This window comes from Rhinatrema bivittatum, chromosome 8, assembly GCF_901001135.1.
Source record: "Rhinatrema bivittatum chromosome 8, aRhiBiv1.1, whole genome shotgun sequence".
Classification (NCBI taxonomy): domain Eukaryota; kingdom Metazoa; phylum Chordata; class Amphibia; order Gymnophiona; family Rhinatrematidae; genus Rhinatrema; species Rhinatrema bivittatum.
The window spans coordinates 31,838,062-31,860,066 of record NC_042622.1 but is presented as its reverse complement, the minus strand read 5'-3'; the positions used below and the strand labels follow the sequence as shown (position 1 = coordinate 31,860,066).

Sequence of the window (22,005 nt, the reverse complement as noted above, 5' to 3'; positions counted from 1 at the left end):
TTATTCGTTTTGTTTGGTGTGTGAATGTTTTTCTTATTTTTTTTTTCTGGAACTTAAAAAAAAAAAAAAAAAAAAAAAGTTTAAATGAGTTTAATTATAGAATATTATTCTATTTGTCATCTGTTTTTGAATAATGTTTGTTTGTTTTTTAAGTATGGTTTTACTCTTATGATTGTTTATATTTCTTGATTGTATTATGTTTTACTAGGAATGGTGATCTTTCTGTTTTTCCATTGTTGCAATGCAAATAGAGCCTGGCTTAATTTGGCTTATGGTTCAGTTTTTCTCTGCACACTTCTATTTGTAACTTATGGACTCATTGTTCTGTATTTGCTGAGTGTGTGACTGAGGAGAGGTATTCTTCTACTGTGTAGTTTCTGTGCAGTGATCTATAGCAGCCTGACTTGCTGTGGTTTCCTAGTAGGATGTGTATTGGTTTTTTAGGGCCTGGAGTAATATTTGCAGTGTTTTGTTTTCATGGGTAGGGTTCTCTCTGTTTGAATACTGGCAGTTAGTGTTGATTTGGTATGGGACGTTTACTATATTGTAATTTATAATTGTTTTCTCATTGCTTTGAGAGCCAAGCCCACACCCAATATACGTTACAATAAGCCTAATGCCATATGGGTTCCAAGTGCCCTTTTTATTGGTAACTTGAGATGAGGTGTTTTTCTGTCTCTAGAGGGCTCACAGTCTAAGGGGCCTAATTACTAAAGGTTTTCTCCAGTTTTGTGTCTGTGGGTAACATGCTTAGTAAGCAGGGCCCTAAGTTTGTACCTAAGGCAACATAGGGTGAAGTGACTTGCTCAGGCATCAGTGGGATGTGAACCCTGACTTTCCCAGTTAGCACCATCCTGCTCTAACCACCTCAGAAGACTGTACTTTGAATGGCCTTTTTAATATAAAGTCTGTTATAAATGCATTATTTTTGCATGTGGAGAGGGCCGGGCTGAGGGGGTGCACCTAATACCCTCACAATAACCCTGACTGTATTGGATCTATGTGGGAAAGCAGGAGTTCATCGGTTGCTGTGCTGCTTTGGATCAGTGGCTCTTCCCAGGCTTGGCCAGGGATTAATTTTCATTTTTTTTAAGCCCCAGAGAAACAGTATGGATCACTGCCGGTACCTCTCCCCTTGGGGAACCATAAAAGTTGCATATTGTATAGCACACAGTCAGTGGGAATGCGCTGGAGTGGCAGCTGCAGTCACAGAAAGGGAGAGGGGTGAGCCAAGAAGAAGTGCTTGTGTGTGGTATTGGTGAGGCTTCTGTCTGAGGTGGCTGGGCTGAGTTCTGAGAAGGGATAGCTGGCTGTGGAATCGGTGAGTCTCCTGGAGAGTGGGGGCACCGAGAATGTGAGAGGGGCTGAAGAAGGGCTGGCAGCAAGCAAGGACCTTACATAATAAAGCAGTAGTGCTGGGTTAGGGCACTCACTGTGTGAGCACATGAACAGCAGAGTGTGTGTGTATGTGTGTGAGTGTGTGTGAGAGAGAGAGAGTGAGAATGTGTCTGTGTTTGGGACACAAGTAAGCACGCTGTCGCTCTAGGATACAAAGAGACACTCCCACAGAGTGAGTGTTTTTATCTGAGTGGTTGCCTTATTACTTGGCACCTGGTTCAAGAGCTGATTGTTGGCAAGAGACTGTAACACCAGACCAGGAATTCAGGCTAGCAGGTGCTGTATGCTGATCTTGTGATGCACAAGATCAGCATAGAGGAAGTGCTAACCCCACTAGTTTTGAATAGTGTGAGGCAGCAGCAGAGTGTACACGCCCTTCTGCTTCTGATGGAGAGACTGCCTGGGTTTTGTGTTTTTGAGTGAATGGGATTCTGCCTGAATTGTGTGTGTGTTTTGTGAATGGGAATCTGCCTGCCTTGGGTATGTGAGAGAGAGAAAACATGTGGGAGTGGAAAGCCTGTGTATGTATGTGGGTATATGAGAGAGCATGTGGAAATGGAAGCCTGCATGTGAGAGAGCATGAGAGTGGGGGCTTGTGGGAGTGGCAATATGCATGTTGAGAGCCTGTGTGTTTACGTGGGAATGTGAATCTGTTTGTGAGAGAGAATGTAAGAGTAAGAGCCTGAGTGTGTCTGGGTGGGGGGGAGATGTGAGAAACAGCATATGAAATCAGGAGCTTTTACATACAGGCTCCCATTTTAGGAATGGGAGCCTGTATGTAAGAGCGAGTGAGAGTGTGTGTATATGGGGAGGGGGATGTGAACCTGTCTGCAAGAGCCTGTGGGGAGGTGGGGCATGGGAACCTGTGTGAGAGTGGGAGCCTGTATGTTTGGGAATGGGAACCTGTGTGTGAGAGAATGAGTGAGAGTTTGTGAGAATGGGAGTGTGTATGTATGGGAGTGAGAGTATGTGAGTGGGAGCTTGTGTGCATGTGAAAGCATACAAGAGTGGGAGCCTGTGTGAGAGCACACGAGAGGAAGGAAAGAATTCAAGAGGAGAGAGAAGAAACAAGAGACCCTGAAAAAGGAATTAGGAAAAGACAGATGAGAAACAAAGACTGGGACCAACTGATTTAGAAAAATAAGATCAGACAACAAAAGAAAACAATAAATTTTGATTTTCAGCTTTTGGAATGTGACTTTCTTATATATTTGTATTTTGCTTTTTCTTTGGTATTCCAGTGTTCAGAATTTGGTTTCTCAGGCTCTCCATTATAGTTTTGTCTGCATGTACATGCACACATGTAACAAAGGTGAAATATTTTGGCTAGCGTGTAGTTTCTCTGTAGGGATTTGTAGCAGTCTGGTTTGTTCTGTTTGCCCAATAGGTGGTGGTGTTAGTATTCTAGGGCTTGGTGTAATGTTTGCTTTGCTGCCTTTTCATAGATGAGGCTGCTGCTGATTGAGTCCTGAGAATTACTGCTGTTATGGCATGGGAAGGTTCTAATTTTTTTTTTTTTTCAATTTTTTGTAGGGGGTTTGTCTTCACAAAGTGTTTGGCACTGGATGGAGTTTGTTTTGCTGTCACTGAGGTGGCACCAGCATTTGAATTTTTTTTTATGTCCTAGTTCTGTCCTGCACCTGTGAAAATCTGCTTACAATGATTATTATGGTTGTTGCTGTTTTATAATAGTTATGATAGTGTATGCATATTTGGAAAGAGGAATCCTAAAAGAATGTATTGATATTAGTTTTATTACGTGATTGGATCGGATGTTTCTGTTAAGTCTCTTCTTTTTACATGATGTATACACTGAAGTAACCTGTATTTAATTTATATTTAATAAGTTATCTTAATATTGGTATGTGCTTGAAATAATAGAATTAAAATATTTTAAAGTGTCACTTCTGATGAGACTACTCAGAAATCCATTATCAGGAGCACTCTAAGACATTTATCAATAAGGGTACAATTAGTAGGGCCTAGACTTGTATGTCAGTTGCTCACCAATGTTAACCTTGGGCCCCCCCCCCCCCCCCCCCCCCCGAATATTCATGTCTGGCTACGCCACTGCCCTAATCTAGGGTGTGCTCTATTTCTTAGTTATGTAGGAACATTTTAAAATTTCTGTTGGAGATATTTTGGCTCAATTCTGATGTACTTCAAGGGTCGGCTTGGTGTACTTCTGGGAACTGTTGAAGCACAAGGGAGTTGGATGGGAGAACCTGTGGGCTGGTTTTGAAAAAATCCCCGGGCTGACGTTTTCCTTCAATCAGCCCTTGGGTGGCCCCTAAGGAGGTAGACATGAGAACAGTCTCAGGAAATGTTTGTTTTATGGAAAGGGTGGTAGATGCATGGAATAACTTCCTGGAGTTGGGTGGTAGAGGTTAAAATGGTAACAGACTTCAAGAAGGCATGGGATAAGCCCAGAACATCTTAATAACTGAAGAGATGGCAGAAGAATTAGCACCTGGGTCTGTCTACAGGGTCCAAGTACAGTAATGATTAGAATTTCTAATGGAAATGTATGACGTCTGTTAGGCTATGTACTCCTCATGTTGACTGGATTAGTGTGGCAAGGGATCCATTTGGGGAGGCCAGATGCTTGGGTAAAAGCTAAACTGGTATTGTGATGGGTGTGTTTGGATTATTGTGAGATCTTGTGGTTGAACATGGGAGAGGTGCTGGGAGTCAACTAAACCTGCATGCTTAGCTACCCTGGAAGGTACGGTGAAGGAAGATGACAAAAACTGTCTTGGGTAAGGAATAATATCTTATAATTGGTCATGTTTTATGGCTAGCAACTGGGTTATATCCTTGGCAGTGTGGCCAGGAATAACAGGGTAGACTGGATAGACCAGTTGATCTTTGTCTGCCATCATTAATGATGGGACTGCATCACTGGGTAATTGCCAGGTACCTGTAGCCTGGATTGACCATGGTTAGAAACAGGATGCTGGGCTTGATGGACCCTTGGTCTGACCCAGTATGGCAAATTTTTTTTTTTTAAATTTACTGTTTATTATCACAAACTGCAAATACAAACAGGAATAGTCAAACAGATCCATCATAACATATAATGTTATGTCCCATCACAATAGAAAAAAACTCCCTCCATGACTAATTTTCTGTTATCCCCAACCCTCAGGATCAGGGCACGCGTGCCAGCAGATTATCCCAGTCAGGGACCCAGCAATAAAATAACATATTATCTATATGGCAATTTCTTATGTTCTTAAATGGTCAAAAAGTATTGGGATATAGGTTTTTAAGAACTCCTGTTTGGTAGTGCAGTGGTTACAAACATTGGGAACGTTTTGACTATAAATTGAGCCTTAGTGTGTGATTTTTATTGTTTTATTCACTGCCAATAAAAAGAAATGTGAAAGGCAAAGATAGGTAGATGTGCTAAAAAAAAAAAAAAAACCAAACCAAAAAAACCCCAAACAGAGATCATAATCATTTAGATTGAGGAGGGTGGAAATGAGAGAAGCGGAAGGAAATGACAAATCAGAATGGAAATGTAGAGTCATTTTTCATGGTTACAGTTGTCTGCATATAAGTGTTTTGTTTACAGGCAACATCTGCAGTAACTCCAGAAGTGGAATGAGCAAATAAATTCTCTAGGTAGACATGCGGTAATGGGAGATGCTAGAAGTTGTTCAGTAGTTGGGTTTTTAATTTTTATATTTTGTTTGCTTTGGTTGGTGCATTAATATATGTAAAACTGTTCCTACTTTTCTTGAGGTTCAAGTAGCAGTTTGCTTACTTGGCTTAACTTAGAAATGACAATATAAATATTTGCAGTACAGAAACAAGATAAACCAAAAATATAAGGTGATCCCTTTCTGTTGGACTAGTTTAATATATTTGACTAGCTTTCAGGAGCCGACACTTCGTTCATCAGTTTCAAATAGACCGATGTGTTAAGCTGCGTGTAAAGACTCTGTGCTGAAATTCGGCCCGCAGTTAACACATGCACTAAAAAAAATGACGACTCTTGAGACAGAAGGTAAATGGTACGCTAATACATTGGAAGTTTAAAAAATGCATGCAAACACAAAACTGTGCACACAAACCAAATTTAAAATGTGCACTCGGCATCTTCCATAGGCTGAGCACAGATTTTAACGGGCGGGGGGCAGAGGAGTCTCTGAGACTTATGGTTTATTTGCACAAAAATAAGTTATTTTTGTTTTGAGCACATAAACCAAGAAGCTGAGGGGGTGGGGGGAGGGAGACACTTCCCCCCCCCCCCACACACACACACTGTCAGTGAGAGCCAGCAGGAAATCATGGCACTGCAGCAGTATCTGCAGTGGGGAGAGCAAGCCCAATATGCAGTCAAGAGACTGTCAGAGGGTCCTGAAGAAGGCTACCACATGAGAGCTAGATTGCAGATTTAAAAAGAAAAATGAGACAGAAGACCAGGAAAGAAGCAGGGCACTTGGCAATGGCATTTGCTGCTGCTTCACTGATCTGCAGCCCACATCCTGAACTGAACACCAGTGCTGGAAACTTTACCCCAGGAGTAGAATTTTCAACATTAAAAGAACATGAGTTAAGCCTGCACACTTCTCTGGTTCAGACGGGTAATAGCTAATGCCATCATTTGCATGAGAGGGCGCTAACCTGTATGCACATTGCTATGTGCAGAACTCCTCGCTGCATCAGGAGTAAAGTTGGTGCTCCAAAACTATGCACATGACTGCAGGTAAAAAACAAACTGCTGCAGAGCGCCCCTTGCTACACAGGTCTCGGAAAGAGCAGAGGATGACATTGCCAGACAAGTGAATCATTATTGTGTAACAGGGAAAGATATCAGAGGAGGAGACTGATGGCTGATCTCCTTCTGAGGCCATTCCTGGAAAGGGAGTGTTGCCAGTAACAAATATAAACCTCTAATTTCAGAAGAATATAATAGATACTTATGGTACTTGTATGAAATCTGCTTGGAAGTGTCAGAAAAGGTGGAATACAAATAAGTTATAATATTGATTGTGTAGCTAATTAGTCCTGATCTTCTCAATGCGATAACAATACCCTTTATGTGGAATAATTATATTGCAAGACACATTTGCTGAGTGGGAAACTTCTACTCCATAATTAAATGTTCACTATGGCTCTTGCATCTTGAATTTTTATTTTTTTAATTTTTTTTTTGTTTTGTTAATGCATTATAAACTTCTTGTTTCCTCTTTGAATCCTTCCTCTTCAGAGGTGCTAAAACTGTGATCCAGAAGTTTTTTGTTTTTTTTGTTTTTTTTTGGGAGGGGGGGGGGAAGGCAATATTCAAAAAATTTTACCCAGATGATAAAATATTCCCCTCCCCCCTCCCACCGCTGTAAGCAGGTAAATGAGGGTGAGATGAAGTCGGGGAAGGGAAGGTACATGCGGCAAGCTCATTTTGAAATCGCTGTGCGTGCGAGGTATCTGTGCTGTCCGTGCCTCCTCCTGTTTTCAAACAGAAACTGTGCGGGGACTTTCCCATTGAAATTGAGCTTGCAGACTTGCAGGTAGAGAGCACATATTGGGCTTGCAAGCAACCTAGGGGGTTTGACTACTACCCTCTGAGATGCTGCATCGGTATTGTAAGGCCCGATGTAATACGGTACACTCAGCAGAGCACATGCTTTTACCTGCTGTTGTGCAAAATGTTACTCCCAATGCAACAAGGAGATCTGCACATACAAAATGTGTGTGTAAAACTGTGCCTTCTGCTTGGAAATCCCATGCAAATGAAGGCATTAACTGTTACTCCCCCCCCCCCCCCCCTTGCTGAGAAGTGCCCTGACTTAAATCAGATTTTCTTAGTACTAGAAATGTTACTTCTAGTCAGAGGTCTATGGGCAGAAGCTGCAGTTCTGGTGCTGGGACCTGTAATTGGGATTTATGTGCACAAAAATGTTTTCTGCGCTGATAGACCATTTTAGAATGTATCTGCTGTCATTTACTATGTTACTGCAGCATTTTTGTGCACATAAAAGGGAGACAAAGGAATCAGGAAAGCAAAAGGTCAAGCGGAAGAAAGGATTGTCAGAGGTGACAAAACATTTTTCAGATATATCAGAGAAAGACGGAAGGCGTGAAGTGCTATGGTGAAAAGGAACAAGGTGTAGAGACAGACAAAGAAATGGCAGAAATATTAAACAAATACTTAAAAGTTTGGTGTTCCCTGGAGAAGGATCGTTGCTGGTTGACAAGACAGTAAATGGGAATGAGGTAGATGCAACTCCTTTCACAGAAGAAAAATGTATAGGAAGAGCTAGGAAAACTGAAAGTGGACAAGGCCATGGGGCCGGATGAGGTCCATCCCAGGATACTATTGGAACTTGGAGCTGTCCTGGCAGGTCCGCTGAAAAACCTGTTCAATAGATCCCTGGAAACTGGAGTGCTGCGAGATTGGAGAAGAGAAGTTGTGGTCCTGCTTCACAAGAGTGGTAGCAGAGAGGAGGCTGGAAACTACAGGCAGATTAGTCTCATCTCGGTGGTGGGAATATTTAATGGAGACTCTGCTGAAAGAAAGAGTAGTAAACTGTCTACTATCCAGTAAGTTGCTGGATCCAAGGCAGCATGGATTCACCAGGTCTCCTGTTGGGGGGAAAGCAAGATGGCGGCATAGCCAGGCTGCTGAGCGTTGCTAGCCCCGTTTTCTCCCTTTTAGCTTGATTCCTGGATCTAATTATGCCTTCTAAGCGCAAGGGGAAGGTGAGAGTTTTCCCTCCTGAACCCTTACCTCCTCCAGGGCAATTGGACATCACACGCTTTATGAGCCAGCCAGCCGAGAAGGGAGCCGAGGAAGTTGATGTGAGACGCGGTTGGGGAGAGCTGTGTTCTCTGACAAGTGAGGTGTCCCTTAGCCCAGATCTTCGCCCTACTCCGGCACAGCGTGACCCCGGCATGGTTCTCTCTCAGGCGCTCACCGATGACACGGCAGGAGCACCTGAGGAGGAGGGGATGTTTCCTCACCTGGCGCTGAGTGCAGGGGAGCTGTCTGGCCCCAAAACGGAGACGAGCTTGAGAGTTGGGAGTTTGAAGGTGGCTCGGGCCAGTTTGTTGGCATCAGAACTGCTGACGGAGTCTCCCCTTCGGCCAACATGGGGAGGGCCCTGCCAGCAAGAGGGTGAGTCCCAGGTTTTGTTATCTTGTCCGGAGGAGGTCACGTTAGAGGCAGTCTGGGACCTGGTTGCAGGTTTTGGGTGGTCTTTAAAGCATTTGGAGCAAAAAATGGACTCGCTCTCACTTAATTCCCAGCAAAACATTTTGGAGGTTCAAGAAATGGTTAACGCTGCTTCAAATAAAATTAAGGCTAATGAAAAAAAGACTATGTAAACACAAAACCTGTGTATATAGTATTTATCAAATTTTTATTTTAACAATTTATCAAAACAACTCATATTGTTTACATATTGTCTATTGCTATAATTACCTGTGTTTAGAACCCTTGATGTTTGTATACTTAATGAAAAAAAGATCCAGGAATCTCAGGTTTTAAATGCTGCTATTATTAAAGAGCATGAATTCACTAGAGGGAAGGTCCTGTCAGACATCTGATTCTTTTTTTTTTTTTTGGGTGACTAGAGAATTAGATCGAGGAAGAGCACTCTGTGATCTACTTGGATTTCAGTAAAGCTTTTGAACTGGTCCTGCATAGGAGCTTGTGAATAAAATGAGAAGCTTGGGAGTTGGCGCCAAGGTGGTGGAGTGGATTACAAACTGGTTAACTGACAGGAGACAGTGTGTAATGGTAAATGGAACCTACTCTGAAGAGAAAACCGTGTTAAGTGGAGTGCTACAAGGATCGGAATTGGGACTGGTTCTGTTCATTATCTTTGTGAGCGAAAAGTTTATTTATTTATGGATGATACTAAGGTCTGCAATAGAGTGGATACGCCTGAAGGAGTAGAATGAAAAGTGATTTATGAAAGCTTGAAGAGTAGTCTAAGATTTGGCAGCTGGGATTCAGTGCCAAGAAATGCAGTCATGCATCTGGGGTGCGGCAATCCAAAAGGGCTGTATGTGATGGGTGAAAGACTGATGTGCACGGACTAAGAGAGGGATCTTGGGGTGATAATGTCTGGCGATCTGAAGACGGAAAAGCAATGTGACAAGGCAATAGATAAAGACAGAAGAATGCTTGCCTGCATACAGAGGGGAACAACCAGTAAGAAAAACAAGGAGGTAATGCCTTGTACAGGTCCTTGGTAAGGTCTCACATGGAGTACTGTATTCAGTTCTGGAGCCTGTATCTCAAAAAGGATAGAGACAGGATGGAAGTGGTCCAGAGAAGGGAGACCAAAATGGTGCAGGGTCAGATTCGGAAGACTTATGAGGAGAGGCTGAAGGATCTTAATATGTATACCCTGGAAGAGAGAAGGTGCAGGGGAGATATGATACAAACCTTCAGATACCTAAAAGGTTTTAATGATGCATGAACATCAAACCTTTTCCATTAGAAAGAAATCAGTAGAACTAGGGGTCATGCAATGAAACCCCAGGTGAGATGACATAGAACCAACAACAGAAAATATTTCTTCACGGAGAGGGTGACTGATTCCTGGCATGCCCTGGTGGTGAAGATGAAAACAGACAAAGAATTCGAAGTAGCATGGGAACAAACACTGTGGATCCCTAAAGGCTAGAGGATGGAAATGAAGAAAATGGTGCATGGTACGCAAGTTACTACCTTTAAGCAATAGGCTTTGATACTTTTGATACAACTGCAACATTGCTCTCTGCTTCGACGGCAGGGGTAAAATTGTTTAGCGCTTCATTTCTCTGTACGTCTTTAAATTCTTAAATCAGCTTCACGGCGTGGATGTGATCTCTTATCACCGGTTCACTTCCGACAGTTTGAAGGGGGCAGAAAATCCCCTGAGGAAAGATCCACAGATCTGAAACGAGGACGCGGGAAACGATTATCTTCAATCAGATAAGTCTGTTTAATGTTTAGATCAAAGGACTTGCATTGAAAGAAAGCGGGCGCTTTAGAAGTCGACGTTGAGTTGGCACTATAAGTTAGCTGAAGGTCTACATTTGACCGGTAATAGTTTGAACAGTCATGTAAAAGTTTTAATTCATGCTGGATATAAAAACAAAGAAAAACTAGGTCGGAGGAGGTTGGTTAATGATTAAAACAAGTACATTACCGGATGGTAATGACAAAAAAAAATTTTTCTTTTTGGAAAAAAGTTTTTTTTGGCATAATTTCAATTTAAAAAATAGTGGTTAAGAAATATTCACCATTTGTATGGGTGGTTAAAGATTCAAAAACCAAACGAAGAAAATTATCCTAAAAAAATTTCATAAGAGGTGATCATAATTTGAGTAATAGAGTTTGATGTAACTACAGCATCACTCTCCACTTTGACGGTGGTTGGGGGGATATGGAAGAGGAATTGGATTGAGATGACCACCAACCCAGGCCCTGATTATTACGGGCTGGGGTACTCATACACAGACATAAGTGAAAAAGTCCAGGACTGCTTCTAAGGACAAGTCTGAATTTTCAAAAAGGCTCATTGAGTGGCAGTTACTACCCTTAAGAGAAACATGGGGTAACCTGCATGGCATGGCAGATACTACCATACAAAGTTTGCTGGGCAGATTGGATGGACCATTTAGTTCTTCTCTCATTACTATATTAATTTTATGAATAATATTTTATGTGAACAAAGCAAGCACAAATTATTTTGTGCACATATGTCTCTTATATGTATAAAACATGATTTTTGCATGCATAAATCATGTTTGAGAGACTCTCCCTCTCCCCCAGGTTAAAATGTTCACTAAGCCTGTGCTGAGCACACATTTGAATTTCGGTTGCACATATATTTTCCAGTCTATATAGTTTTTAAACTCTTGATACATTAGTATATCATTCCTTTTCCTCCTGCTAGACCAGTCCATTACACTTGGGATTTCCATGTTCCTCAGCTGCCAGAGACAGAGATCATACCCCCATCATGACTTAATTCTTAGTCATAAAAGAGGGAGTGGTAGGAGGTCCTTGCCAGTAGCCTTCTGCCAAAGCAACCGAACAAGGATCTTTTTCTAGATCAGTTGCCTCGGGAGGCAATAAGGAGGCTGCTTTCACTCTGTAACTGGGCGGCAGACGTGGCATCCAAATTTCCCTTTGGGGGGCTACTGTTTGGAAAGGATTTAGAAAAATTGGTAAAGGAATTGGAGTCCAAACCCCAGAGGACAGAAGTCGGTTGACTATGCGGGGGCTTAGACGACAGCACTTCAAGTACCAGTGCAAAGGTACAACAGTTGGTAGCATTAGATGCATCGAGAGGAAAATCCCAGTCCTTTTGCAGGGACAAGAGGCCAAGGGACAGGCCTGCCTGCAGCCGCAGGGAGCAGTGGTCCTCCACAATGATTTCCAGTAGGCCCTCCATCAGTAATACTAGTAGGAAGATGCCTGTCACGTTATTACGCAGAGTGGGCCCAGATTATGTCAGACCAAATGGACCTGGATGTAATTTTGTAATTTTGAGGGGGTGTGTGCCAGGGTCTCTACCCAGCACCAAATATATTTGATTTCTACCTGCATGTCACAAATCAAAAAAGAGGCAGTAAACACAACCCCGCAAAGGTTACAGGACTTGGAGGCAATAGTCCTTGCAACAAAGAAGGATGGTTCTATACTTGAAAGGTGTTTGAGGGTAACCCTTTTCAGGATGGAGACCCTCTGCTCATTCATGATAGCAATAAGAAAATTAGCATTTTTGTCATCATTGGATCTGGCAGAGGCCTACCTCCATATACCTATCAGACCAGCATTTTAAGATCATCTTTGTTTGTGTTCTAGGTCATCATTTTTAGTTTCAGGCACTGCCCTTTGGACTTGCAATGATCCTGAGGACCTTTACTAAGGTCATAGTACTTGTAGTGGCAGCATTACGCAAATGGGGGATAATGGTTTATCCCCAGCTGGACGATTGGCTCATCAGAGCAAAAATCTCCCAGGGAAGTTGGCAGGCTTCCATCAAAATGTGTGATGTCTAGAAAGTCTGGGATGGATAGTGAAATATGCAAGGTGGAACTTTCCCAGTCTCTAGAGTTTTTGGACGCACTCTTTGAAACAAAAGAAAAGTGTATATCCTTGACACACTAGAGTGAACAGAATAATAGAGCAAGTGTGGGCACGTTTCACACCCTAGATTCACCCAGGTTACTAGACTATCTCCAGTTACTGGAGTTAATGATAACCACAATAGACATAGTCCCCTGGACCAGGGCATATATGCGCCCACTGCAACACTTACTGCTGGCCGCCAGCCTCCCAGAATTACAACCACCACCTATGAGTCTCCCAAGCAGGGGAAGCAAGCCTGGATTTATGGTTGGATCCACGCAATCTCTTAAAGGAGGTAGACTTGGAACTACCCGATTGGGTCGTACTAACTAAGGTCGCCAGTTTGGTTGGATGGAGAGCCCATTGCCTAAGGGAGTTGGATGGAAGAGGAAGCTGTGTGGCCAATAAACAGTTTGGAGTTGAGGACCATTAGATTGGCATGTCAGGTCTTCCAGCCAAGAATAGAGGGGAAAGCAGTCTGAGTCCTCTGACAGCACCACAGCGGTGGCATATGTAAACAAACGGGGAATACACAGCCCCTGGCTTGCAGAAGAAGCAAGAGGAATACTCCATTGGGCATATAAAATCCTAATCCAGTTGTCAGTATCCCATATTGTGGAAATAGAAAATGTGCAAGCAGACTTTCTCAGCAGGAACAGCCTAGACCCATGAGAATGGAACTCAGTAGAGAGGCATTTCAGCTTTGGAGGCCACTAGCAGTGGACTTAATTGCAACTTGAGCCAAATCCTAAACAGACAGTTTTTTCAGCCAGGGAAAAGAAGCAGGATCCAGCGGGATGGATGCCTTGATCTCACCCCACCCAAGGGCAAGATTCTGTATGTGCTCTGTCTTAACCCTTAATAGGCAAAGTGATTTAAAAAAAAAAAAAAAAAAGTGGATCACCCCTCAAAGTTGATACTAACGATCCTGGATTGGCCAAGGAATCCATAGTATGCCAACCTACTAAGGCTCCTTGTGGGGAGATCCCCTCCTCATCTGCCCAGAAATCAGGGCTTACTGTGGCAGGGCCCAATAGCAATGGAAGACGCATCTTCCATTTGTCTTACAAGCCTGGCCCTTGAAAAGTTGTGGCTACAAAGCCAAGGATACTCCCAGCTGGTAGCGACAACCATGCTGAAGGGGCGTAAGACCTTGACCTTGCCAGCCTGTGTTGGTGTGGAGACTGACTAAGGCTTTCTACGAAGAAAGTAGGACTTCTCTACTGAAGTCGAACATTCAGAAAATCCTAGACTTCTTGCAAAGGGGCTTAAACCAAGGGCTTAGCACTCAATTTAATTGAGGGTGTACGTGGTAGCTATATCCTACTTCAGGGGGCTCATTAAAGTCACGTAGTGTGCTTCTTAAAGGGGGTAAAATATATATGATCATCCTTCAGACTGATCTTTCCCCAGTGGCATCTTAATCTGGTTCTTTTCCTTCCCTTGGGTGGGGGGCAGGATTGGCCTCATGGGCCCAAAAAAAGGGGGGGGGGGGGAGAGAGTTAATAAAAAAAAAAAAAAAAAAAAAAAAGTATAGAGGAAAGTAATTGTCTGGTTGCTTTGACAGAAAGCTACTGGCGAGGGTTTATGACCACTCTCCCTTCTGTGACCGAGTGATGTCATTAAGGGGGTGTGTCCTGCCTTTGGCAGCTGAGGAGCAGAAAATCCCAGGTGTAATGGGACTGGTCTAGCAGGACTCAAGGAAAGAATATTATCAGGTAGGAAAATTGTACCTTAGCTTTCTTTGTCAGGAGAAAATTTTTTTTATTTTGTTTAGCATGCATTAAGAAATGGTGCGCTGAATTTCAGCCACACCATATTACATCGGTCTCTCATTTTGTATAAAATTCCTGCTGAGGATCTCTTTCCATAATGAAGCAGCAATTAGTAGGAGAGACTTAGAACCACATCTGCTCCTTTCAAGTGCTTTGGAGGAGTTCCACTGATATCTAAAACTCCCAAAAAAGAACATGTAATTATGTCAGATTCGCATTTCAAAGGGATGTAACAACCTGGTGAGTGAATTTTTTTTTTTTTTTTTTTTTAAATGAGGGATTTGAAAATCCATAAAAAAATGACAGGACTATACAAAATTATGTAAGGGAGCAAAACCTATGTTAGTGTTACTCATTTTTCTTGGGGAGAGGAGGATGATGCAAAAACACGCTGACCTTAGTGTGCATATTTCTATGCAAACTTAATTGTGGTATTTGAGGACTTTTGCAGAGCTAAAATGTGCGATAGGGTTAGCACGTGTCTATGCAAATCCCATTTAAATTAAGCATATTAACCATCACCCTGCAATAGGATTTCAAGCTCAGACAGCTTCCAACCCCCACGAGGTTCACCTGCAGATCGGAAGCCTGGCACCTGTGCTTCCTGGTCCAGATCACCCTCACACCAAATCCAAAATCAGGGAGCTGCCGGACCACTTGCCAAGAAAATCAGAGCCAAACTTATGCAGCAGCTACATCAGGGCCTTTTGCTACCCAGCTAATGAGCTCTCTTGGCTTTGCCCAGATGTTCTGATAACTCCCTCTGACCGCTTAGGCGATACCGCTGACCGGTGAAGCCTTAGACCCCCAGGCTGCCCAACCCCTTGGAGCTTTAGCACTTCAGACTGCATCTGACTCTGCTCCAGTTTTGTGAGTCTGAGTGATTTACTCATCGAGTCACATGGGTCAGCTTGGGATATTCATCTGGCAAGGAAGAGACATGGACAAGATATGTTATTGTTCTTTATGCAATATAAGTGGAAAGTCTTTGCTTTCATGAATCCTAGGCGCTGTAAATTATAGGTTTTCAGAAACTAAAAAGAAATCTTTAGTGTTTTCTGATTGGACCCAACGCACTCTCCCACCTTTCCCTCAGCGTGACTGCAGTACGCTTTTTTAAGCCTGTTTTTAACTCGCATCTTTTTTTTTTTTTTTTTAGTGCAGATTTTGTTTTTAATGCACTTCCCATTTAGTGGGCCTTTTTTTATTTTTTATTTTTTTAACTCATACTGCATCCTGCTTTAACACACTTTTTTTTTTTTTTTTTTTTTTTTTTTTTTTTTTTAATGCATAAATAAAAAAAATTTTTTGATTAAAAAGAGCATGGCCGGTTCAGTCAGCTCCATGCTTGCCTGAGAAAATATTAAAACCATGTCTGTCTGTCTGTCTGTCTAGTTTAGCTAACTCCTGATAATGCCTCTTGTTAACAAATAATCCAGCCCACACTCTTATGTGGTATTTACAAAATGATAAAGCCCTAATCCCAAATTCTCCTTTGAATAGAAGGACCTGCCCAGTTTTTCTCACTGCTGCTTTTTTTTTTTTTTCCACAGGAGCTGAGCCTGAGAAAGAAAGGTTTGGAGTGTTTGGTGTCTGTTTTGAAATGCATGGTGGAGTGGAGCAAAGATCTGTACGTGAATCCAAACCATCAGACCAATCTTGGTGAGAGAGAGTTCTCCTTTATGCTGGCTAGATCAAGTAGTAAATACATTTGAAGGCCTGATTTAGGTGTGGAGGTGGCACTGTGCAGAGCGCTGAGTGCAGCAGTAATCGGTGAACCGGCCAGTCTCAGAGCTGTGAGACACGTGCAACGCTGTGCACTGCTTGTGATTTCTGTCCTGAGGGGGTCACTGAACCGCTGTTTCACTTCCCTAGCACAGAGGAGCGCATCCCATCTTACACTGTCTATAGATCCAGTGTAGCCCGTGTGAGGAAGCAGAATATACAAAATGATAAAAATAAACAAGTGACTTAAAGTTTTAAGTACTAACTGGGAATGTTCATTAAATCTTTAATTCAGTATTTGTGAATAATTATTATAAGAGCAACCTTTAAGTAAAGGAAAGAAAAAGGAACTAGAAATCTCACATACTAAAAGAATGATTTTATTTTTCAGTGTAAATGACCAAATGTTGCATTCAGGTGCCACTGATGATTTATGTATTTTTTAGAGCTGGGTTTTTGCATTGTAGTGGTTATCGTTTGCCTCATGTAAAACCTATAAATAAAAGTGCTTAAAATACTTCTGTGCATATCAAGAATGCCAGTAAAGTAATTACTAATTAAAAATGGAAAATTGCTCAAGGAAGTAAAATGTCCGTTTTCTTTAACCAAGCACAGACTACCTGCGCTGGCCCATTCCTGGTGTCTGCTGTATATGCCTTGAGGATGCTGTCGATGTGCAAGCACTTTTATAACTCTCTTTCAGAAGTGCCTTGCCTAGTGTGCATTACTGTGTAAATCAGGGTCCTTTATAAATATTGTGCTCCCTTTTTATAACAACAATCAAGCAACCAAGAGCTGCATCTTAATAAAAGGGCTTGTTATGTACCAGCCCAGGGTGGACTAACCTCTGCTTTGGTTTGAGTCTCTCTTGATTTGTGGGTTGCAGGTGTTGTGGAAGTGACATGTCCATAGTAAGTAATGGCAGATTAAACACCAAATGGTCTATTTAGTCTGCCCGGCAATTTGCTGATGGTAGTAACCGCCGCTCCATGCAGGTTACCCCCATACCTTCTGTTAAATTCCAGGAGGGGGAGAAGATGCCACTATTTTGGCAACCCTTATCAGCAAAAGAGCAGCACTGGGGGTTATTCAAGAAAGACCCTCCTGTGCAGCCTTTAAAGATGGCGAGGGACTGTAGTCATCCAGGCATGCTATGTAATATAGGGGAGGGGCAAAAGAGGATTTGTTATAGCAGCACTTGATTACAGTAGTAGATGCTATACGACCTGTAGTTTGAGGGGCTTGTTGCAAAGCAATCGCTGTGGTCTGTTTTAATTTCAGGTCAGGAGAAACCGTCAGATGTGGACATTGGTGAAGGTAAATGTGCTGAAATGTCAGGCAGACGGAGCAGTGCTAGCTCTTTAGATTCCACGGTGTCCTCGGGAATTGGAAGTATTAGCACTCAGGCCTTCGTCCCTGATGACCCAGAGCAGTTTGAAGTCATCAAGCAACAGAAAGAAATCATTGAGCACGGAATAGAACTGTGAGTTGGAATGCAGTGAAGAGCGACCTGCTCTCTGCTTGAGCAGCTGCTTTTTGCATTTTCTTTTCACTTGCATCTTATTTAAATAAAGATTAAGACGTGCTGTAAATGTAGTACAGTAGTGAATGGCTTCATTAAGTCTTTGTATACCTGCTGTATTTTTCATGCACTTGTAGAGAAATAGAATTTGTTAGCTTTTCAGCATGTCAGTATCTCACATTCACTCTACTTTCTAACTGATACCCAAGTAATTTCTTTCCTTGTGTCTGAACACTTGGCATTTATATGATTAATATTTAGCCTTTTGTAATAATTTGATTCTTATCCCTGGTAAGAATATAGAGATTATTGCATGGGCTTTGGGCCTCTCTGGCATGCGTTATAGAGGGAGTGTGGCGCTTTTTCTAAGTCTTTTTACATTCCACTAGTGTTTAGAGTCCTCCTTCATGCCTTATCCTAAATTTTCATCTTAGCTTTAAAGCGTTAAGTGAAGCCCCAAATATCCGTTCATATACGAACCCAAAAGTATTCTGAATAGTGATATGCAGCTGCGCACATAAAGCACTCCCTTGCTGCCTCTTAAATTGCAAATTGTGTACTCCTGCAACTCCCTCTGAGATAGGTGCAACGATGAACAAATGATCGCTAACACGTTTTGAAGGTAGAATTAGAAAAGTAAAGCTTTGAGTTTTGCTCTCTTAGGAGGCATCAAGTTAAGCAGGTGTTCTGGTCTTATCCGGGTGTAGAAGAGACACGGTGATGGGTCAATGGGAAGTTTTTCCACCATTACCTAGTGGTCTTCCAAAGTAAAGTTCAGTAGCATTAGGATATCCGCTTTCATCACATTCTTTACCGCAGTATTCCTTGCTACCTTAAGGTTTAACAAGAAGCCAAAGAGGGGAATCCACTACCTGCAGGAGCAAGGGATGCTTGGTCCAACACTAGAAGACATCGCACAGTTTCTACAGCAAGAAGACCGACTAGACTTTGTAAGTTTGTGAATTTTGGGCGGTATATAAAGAAATAGAAAAAGGCTTTTTTTTTTTTTTTACTATGCTTGGCTGCATAGGGAGAGGAATGGTTAGCAGAAAAAAGGAGGTGATATTACACCTGTATAAGATCCTGGTGAGCCCTCATTTTTGAATATTTTGTGTACATAGTTCTTGAGAGCACATCTTCAAAAGGATGTAAACAGAATGGGATCAGTCCACAGGGTGATTTCTAAAATGGTCAGTCATTTTGGTTCTGAAACAGATGGGGGACGGACTTAAACCTCTAAACATATATATCCTGGGAGAAAGGTGGGCTAGGGGAGATTTGATGGAGACCTTTAAATTTATTTATTTATTTATTATTTATTTTTAGATTTTTATATACCGGTGTTCCTATATGAAATAAAGATCACATCGGTTTACATTGAAACAGAACATGAAAATTGCCAAAAGGCATTACATAGAACAAGATTATGAAACTTGGAACAGTGTACATAAGTTCAAAATTTAACAATAACGTTGTAACATTGATGACCAAAAGATAAAGGAGAAAAAAAAAAAAAAAAAAAAGACTTAAACAATTAAGTTGACAGGTCTTATTGAGCATAAAAATTATAACGTATAAGTGAGAAAGTCTCAAGTGTCCTGCAGCAAGAGATTAGATACCGAAGTAGGTAGTGGTATGGAAAATGGGGGTTTGTGAAGAAGATATGTTCTTGCTGGTTGGAGGGGAAAAAATGATGATCATGGTCCTGGAAAAGCTTGGCTAAAGAGCCAGGTTTTAAGTTTTTTTTTTTGAATGAAGAGTGGCAGAACTCAAGCCGAATGTCTGGTGGGAGCGCATTCCATTGAATGGGGCCTGCTGTAGATATGGCACGTTTATGATGCGAGGATTTTGTTGAAGGTACATAGAGTGTGCCTTTATATGCTCCTCTGATGGGTCTAGAGGAGGAGTGAGGGCGTAGTTGGTTACATAATTGAAGAGGAGAGATATTGTGAATGGATTTATGAATTAATAATTAATAATGAATTAATAAAAAAAATAATAAATTAATAAATACCTCTAAGGTAATTGTATTGAGAATGTCGGTATATAAAAATCCGAAATAAATAAATAAATAAGATTTCCATACCCAGGAGGCAGGCCTCTTTCAAAGAAAAGGAGGCTCTAGAACAAAGGCTCCTGGATGAGGGTGAAAGGGAGTAGACTTGCGAGTAATCTAAGGAAATAATTCTTTACAAATAGGGTAATGGATGGATGGCACAACCTCTGAATTTAAGAAAGCATAGGATAAATACAGGATTTCTGAGGGAGTGGTAGAGATTGTATAACTGAATAGTTGGTGTGGATGGGCAGACTAGATATGGTCTTTTTCTGCTATCATGTTTCTCTGGAAATTTAGCAGATCATTTAAAAAAAAATAGAAAACATTTATTTTTTGCTCACTTTCTCTTGATTTAAAATTTTATTTTTGAAGCATCTTGAATCTAAATTTTCAAGAGTCCTGTTCACCAAAAAACCCAGGATAGTGCAAAATTTGAATTTCTGGGAGCAGGCTGAAAGTTTTGAATTTCAGTGTCTGAGTTTTCTTGAACCATCAGATGAAGAGAGCAGGGTATTTTTTTTTATCAAGGAATAACGCTGGTTAGTCCTCTTTGGTGGCTCCAAGGTCTCACTGTGCTTGCTTTTAATGTCATTCATTTTTAATATTGCATAGCATTCATACTAGATTGTAGAGGACAGCACAAAGTTTGGTAGGTAACTCGCATCTTGCTTGTTCTTGGTTACAATGGTCTGAAACCATTACTTAGCTTGGGTCTTTCTTGTGCAGAAATGCTGCATCCAGATTACCAGGCTTGTCCAGAGCACCTGTCTCTAAACTTGGTGCTTGTTACCATTCAGGCACACAGCACTGTGATGACCGAACATACCAAAACCTGGTGTGATGTGTTTTGTGGCTCAGTGTGCGCAGCATGGGATTGGGAAGCTTGGTCCAAATCTAAGCAAATAGACCAATTAAAATGTCAGTGCATCTTTTTACTTTTATATTGCTTTCATCTTCTTTTGTTTGTTTGTTTCATAAGACCCAAATCGGTGAATTTTTAGGGGAGAACAACAAGTTTAACAAGGAAGTGATGTATGCCTACGTAGACCAGCTGGATTTCTGTGGGAGAGATTTCGTTTCGGCTTTACGAATGTTTCTGGAAGGATTCCGCCTGCCGGGAGAAGCCCAAAAGATAGACAGATTAATGGAGAAGTTTGCTGCGCGCTACCTAGAATGCAACCAAGGGTAATACTTTTTTTTTTTTTTTTTTAAATTTTCAAAGATTTATATATTTATCACAAGAATACACTTGCATTTAGAAAAGTTGTGCATATCAGAGATTATGCCAAATAGGAAAACATTCTTTTTGAATTTTACAATTCTTGCACCAAAATTATAAGTAATATGAGGGGAGCAGAAAATAGAAGCGTTCAAACAAGAGAAAATAGAGAATACATTTTTTTGTAGCGATGGTTACGTCGAGTAATGCTGAACTTATATCTATGCCGAAGCCTTGGTGGAACCTATACGGGTGTGTGCAGTGAGGAAGGCTTTAAGTTGATCGGGCTCGAAGAATACATAATTTGTATTTAAGTATCTTATACAACATTTGCATGGGTATCTCAAATTAAATCTAGCTCCTAATTGGAGTGTCTCAGCATGCATAGTAAGAGAACTTTTTCTATGCATTTGTGTTGATTTAATTACGTCTGGGTACATCCAGAGCTGCCGGCCGTAAAAGGGAGTTTGTTGGTTTCTAAAGAAAAATTTCAAAACGCTATTATGGTCGGACAAAAATTCAAATGAAACCAAAAGTGATCTTCTTTGATTAATTTCCATTTCCTGCGACGTCTCTAAAATCTGTGAGATCCAGCATTGACATTTGTCTAGTAACTTCTCCTTCCGCCCAATCTGCTTGCTGAGGATAATAGGCCTTGGTGATTACTGGCATTGTTGATTGCGGGATTTTCAAAATTTGCTGAATATGCTGTTTAAGCAATTCCAAAGGAGAAATCATATTTATAACCAGGAAATTCAACACTCTAAGGTTGTGCGACCTCAGAGCATTCTCAATATTCTCCATCTCCTATTATTTAGTGATTCTTTGTTTCCATAGTTATTTGTGATAAAGAAGATATAAAAGATTCTATAGATTCTAAAACAGTCCAAATCCCCTCTAAAGAGATTTCCTCAGGTCAAAGAAGTCCCAGCCTCTATTTGCACACCTCCCGTTTCCACCTTCGTGCCTAAACTCGCACCCATACCTTGAGAGGAAATCAGTGCTACTATCCATTGTTCCTCCGTCAAAGAAGCCAGTCCTGTGTCTAAATCTGTGGTAGTAATTGAATGTGGCTCTCCCTGAGATCCTACGATGCTCTCTTGGATCTCACTCCATCGCTCTGGCATCGTCTGTCCTTGCAACAAACCCAGGGAGGTTCCTGCCATTGCCGGCATTATGGAGAACCCCTCCATCTGAATGGGGGTGAGCAGGCCTGCTCGGCTCGGC

At 41.6% G+C, this 22,005-nt stretch overlaps 1 protein-coding gene across 1 annotated transcript in view; it reads left to right on the top strand.

The window, feature by feature from the left end:
• The window catches only part of ARFGEF2 (ADP ribosylation factor guanine nucleotide exchange factor 2), a 165,821-nt gene that overhangs the window by 43,273 nt on the left and 100,543 nt on the right, over positions 1-22,005 (top strand). The window contains exons 13-16 of the mRNA XM_029614493.1: positions 15,807-15,915; positions 17,260-17,461; positions 18,339-18,450; positions 20,539-20,744. Coding sequence (XP_029470353.1) covers positions 15,807-15,915; positions 17,260-17,461; positions 18,339-18,450; positions 20,539-20,744 — 629 coding nt within the window. The remainder of the gene's footprint in view (positions 1-15,806; positions 15,916-17,259; positions 17,462-18,338; positions 18,451-20,538; positions 20,745-22,005) is intronic.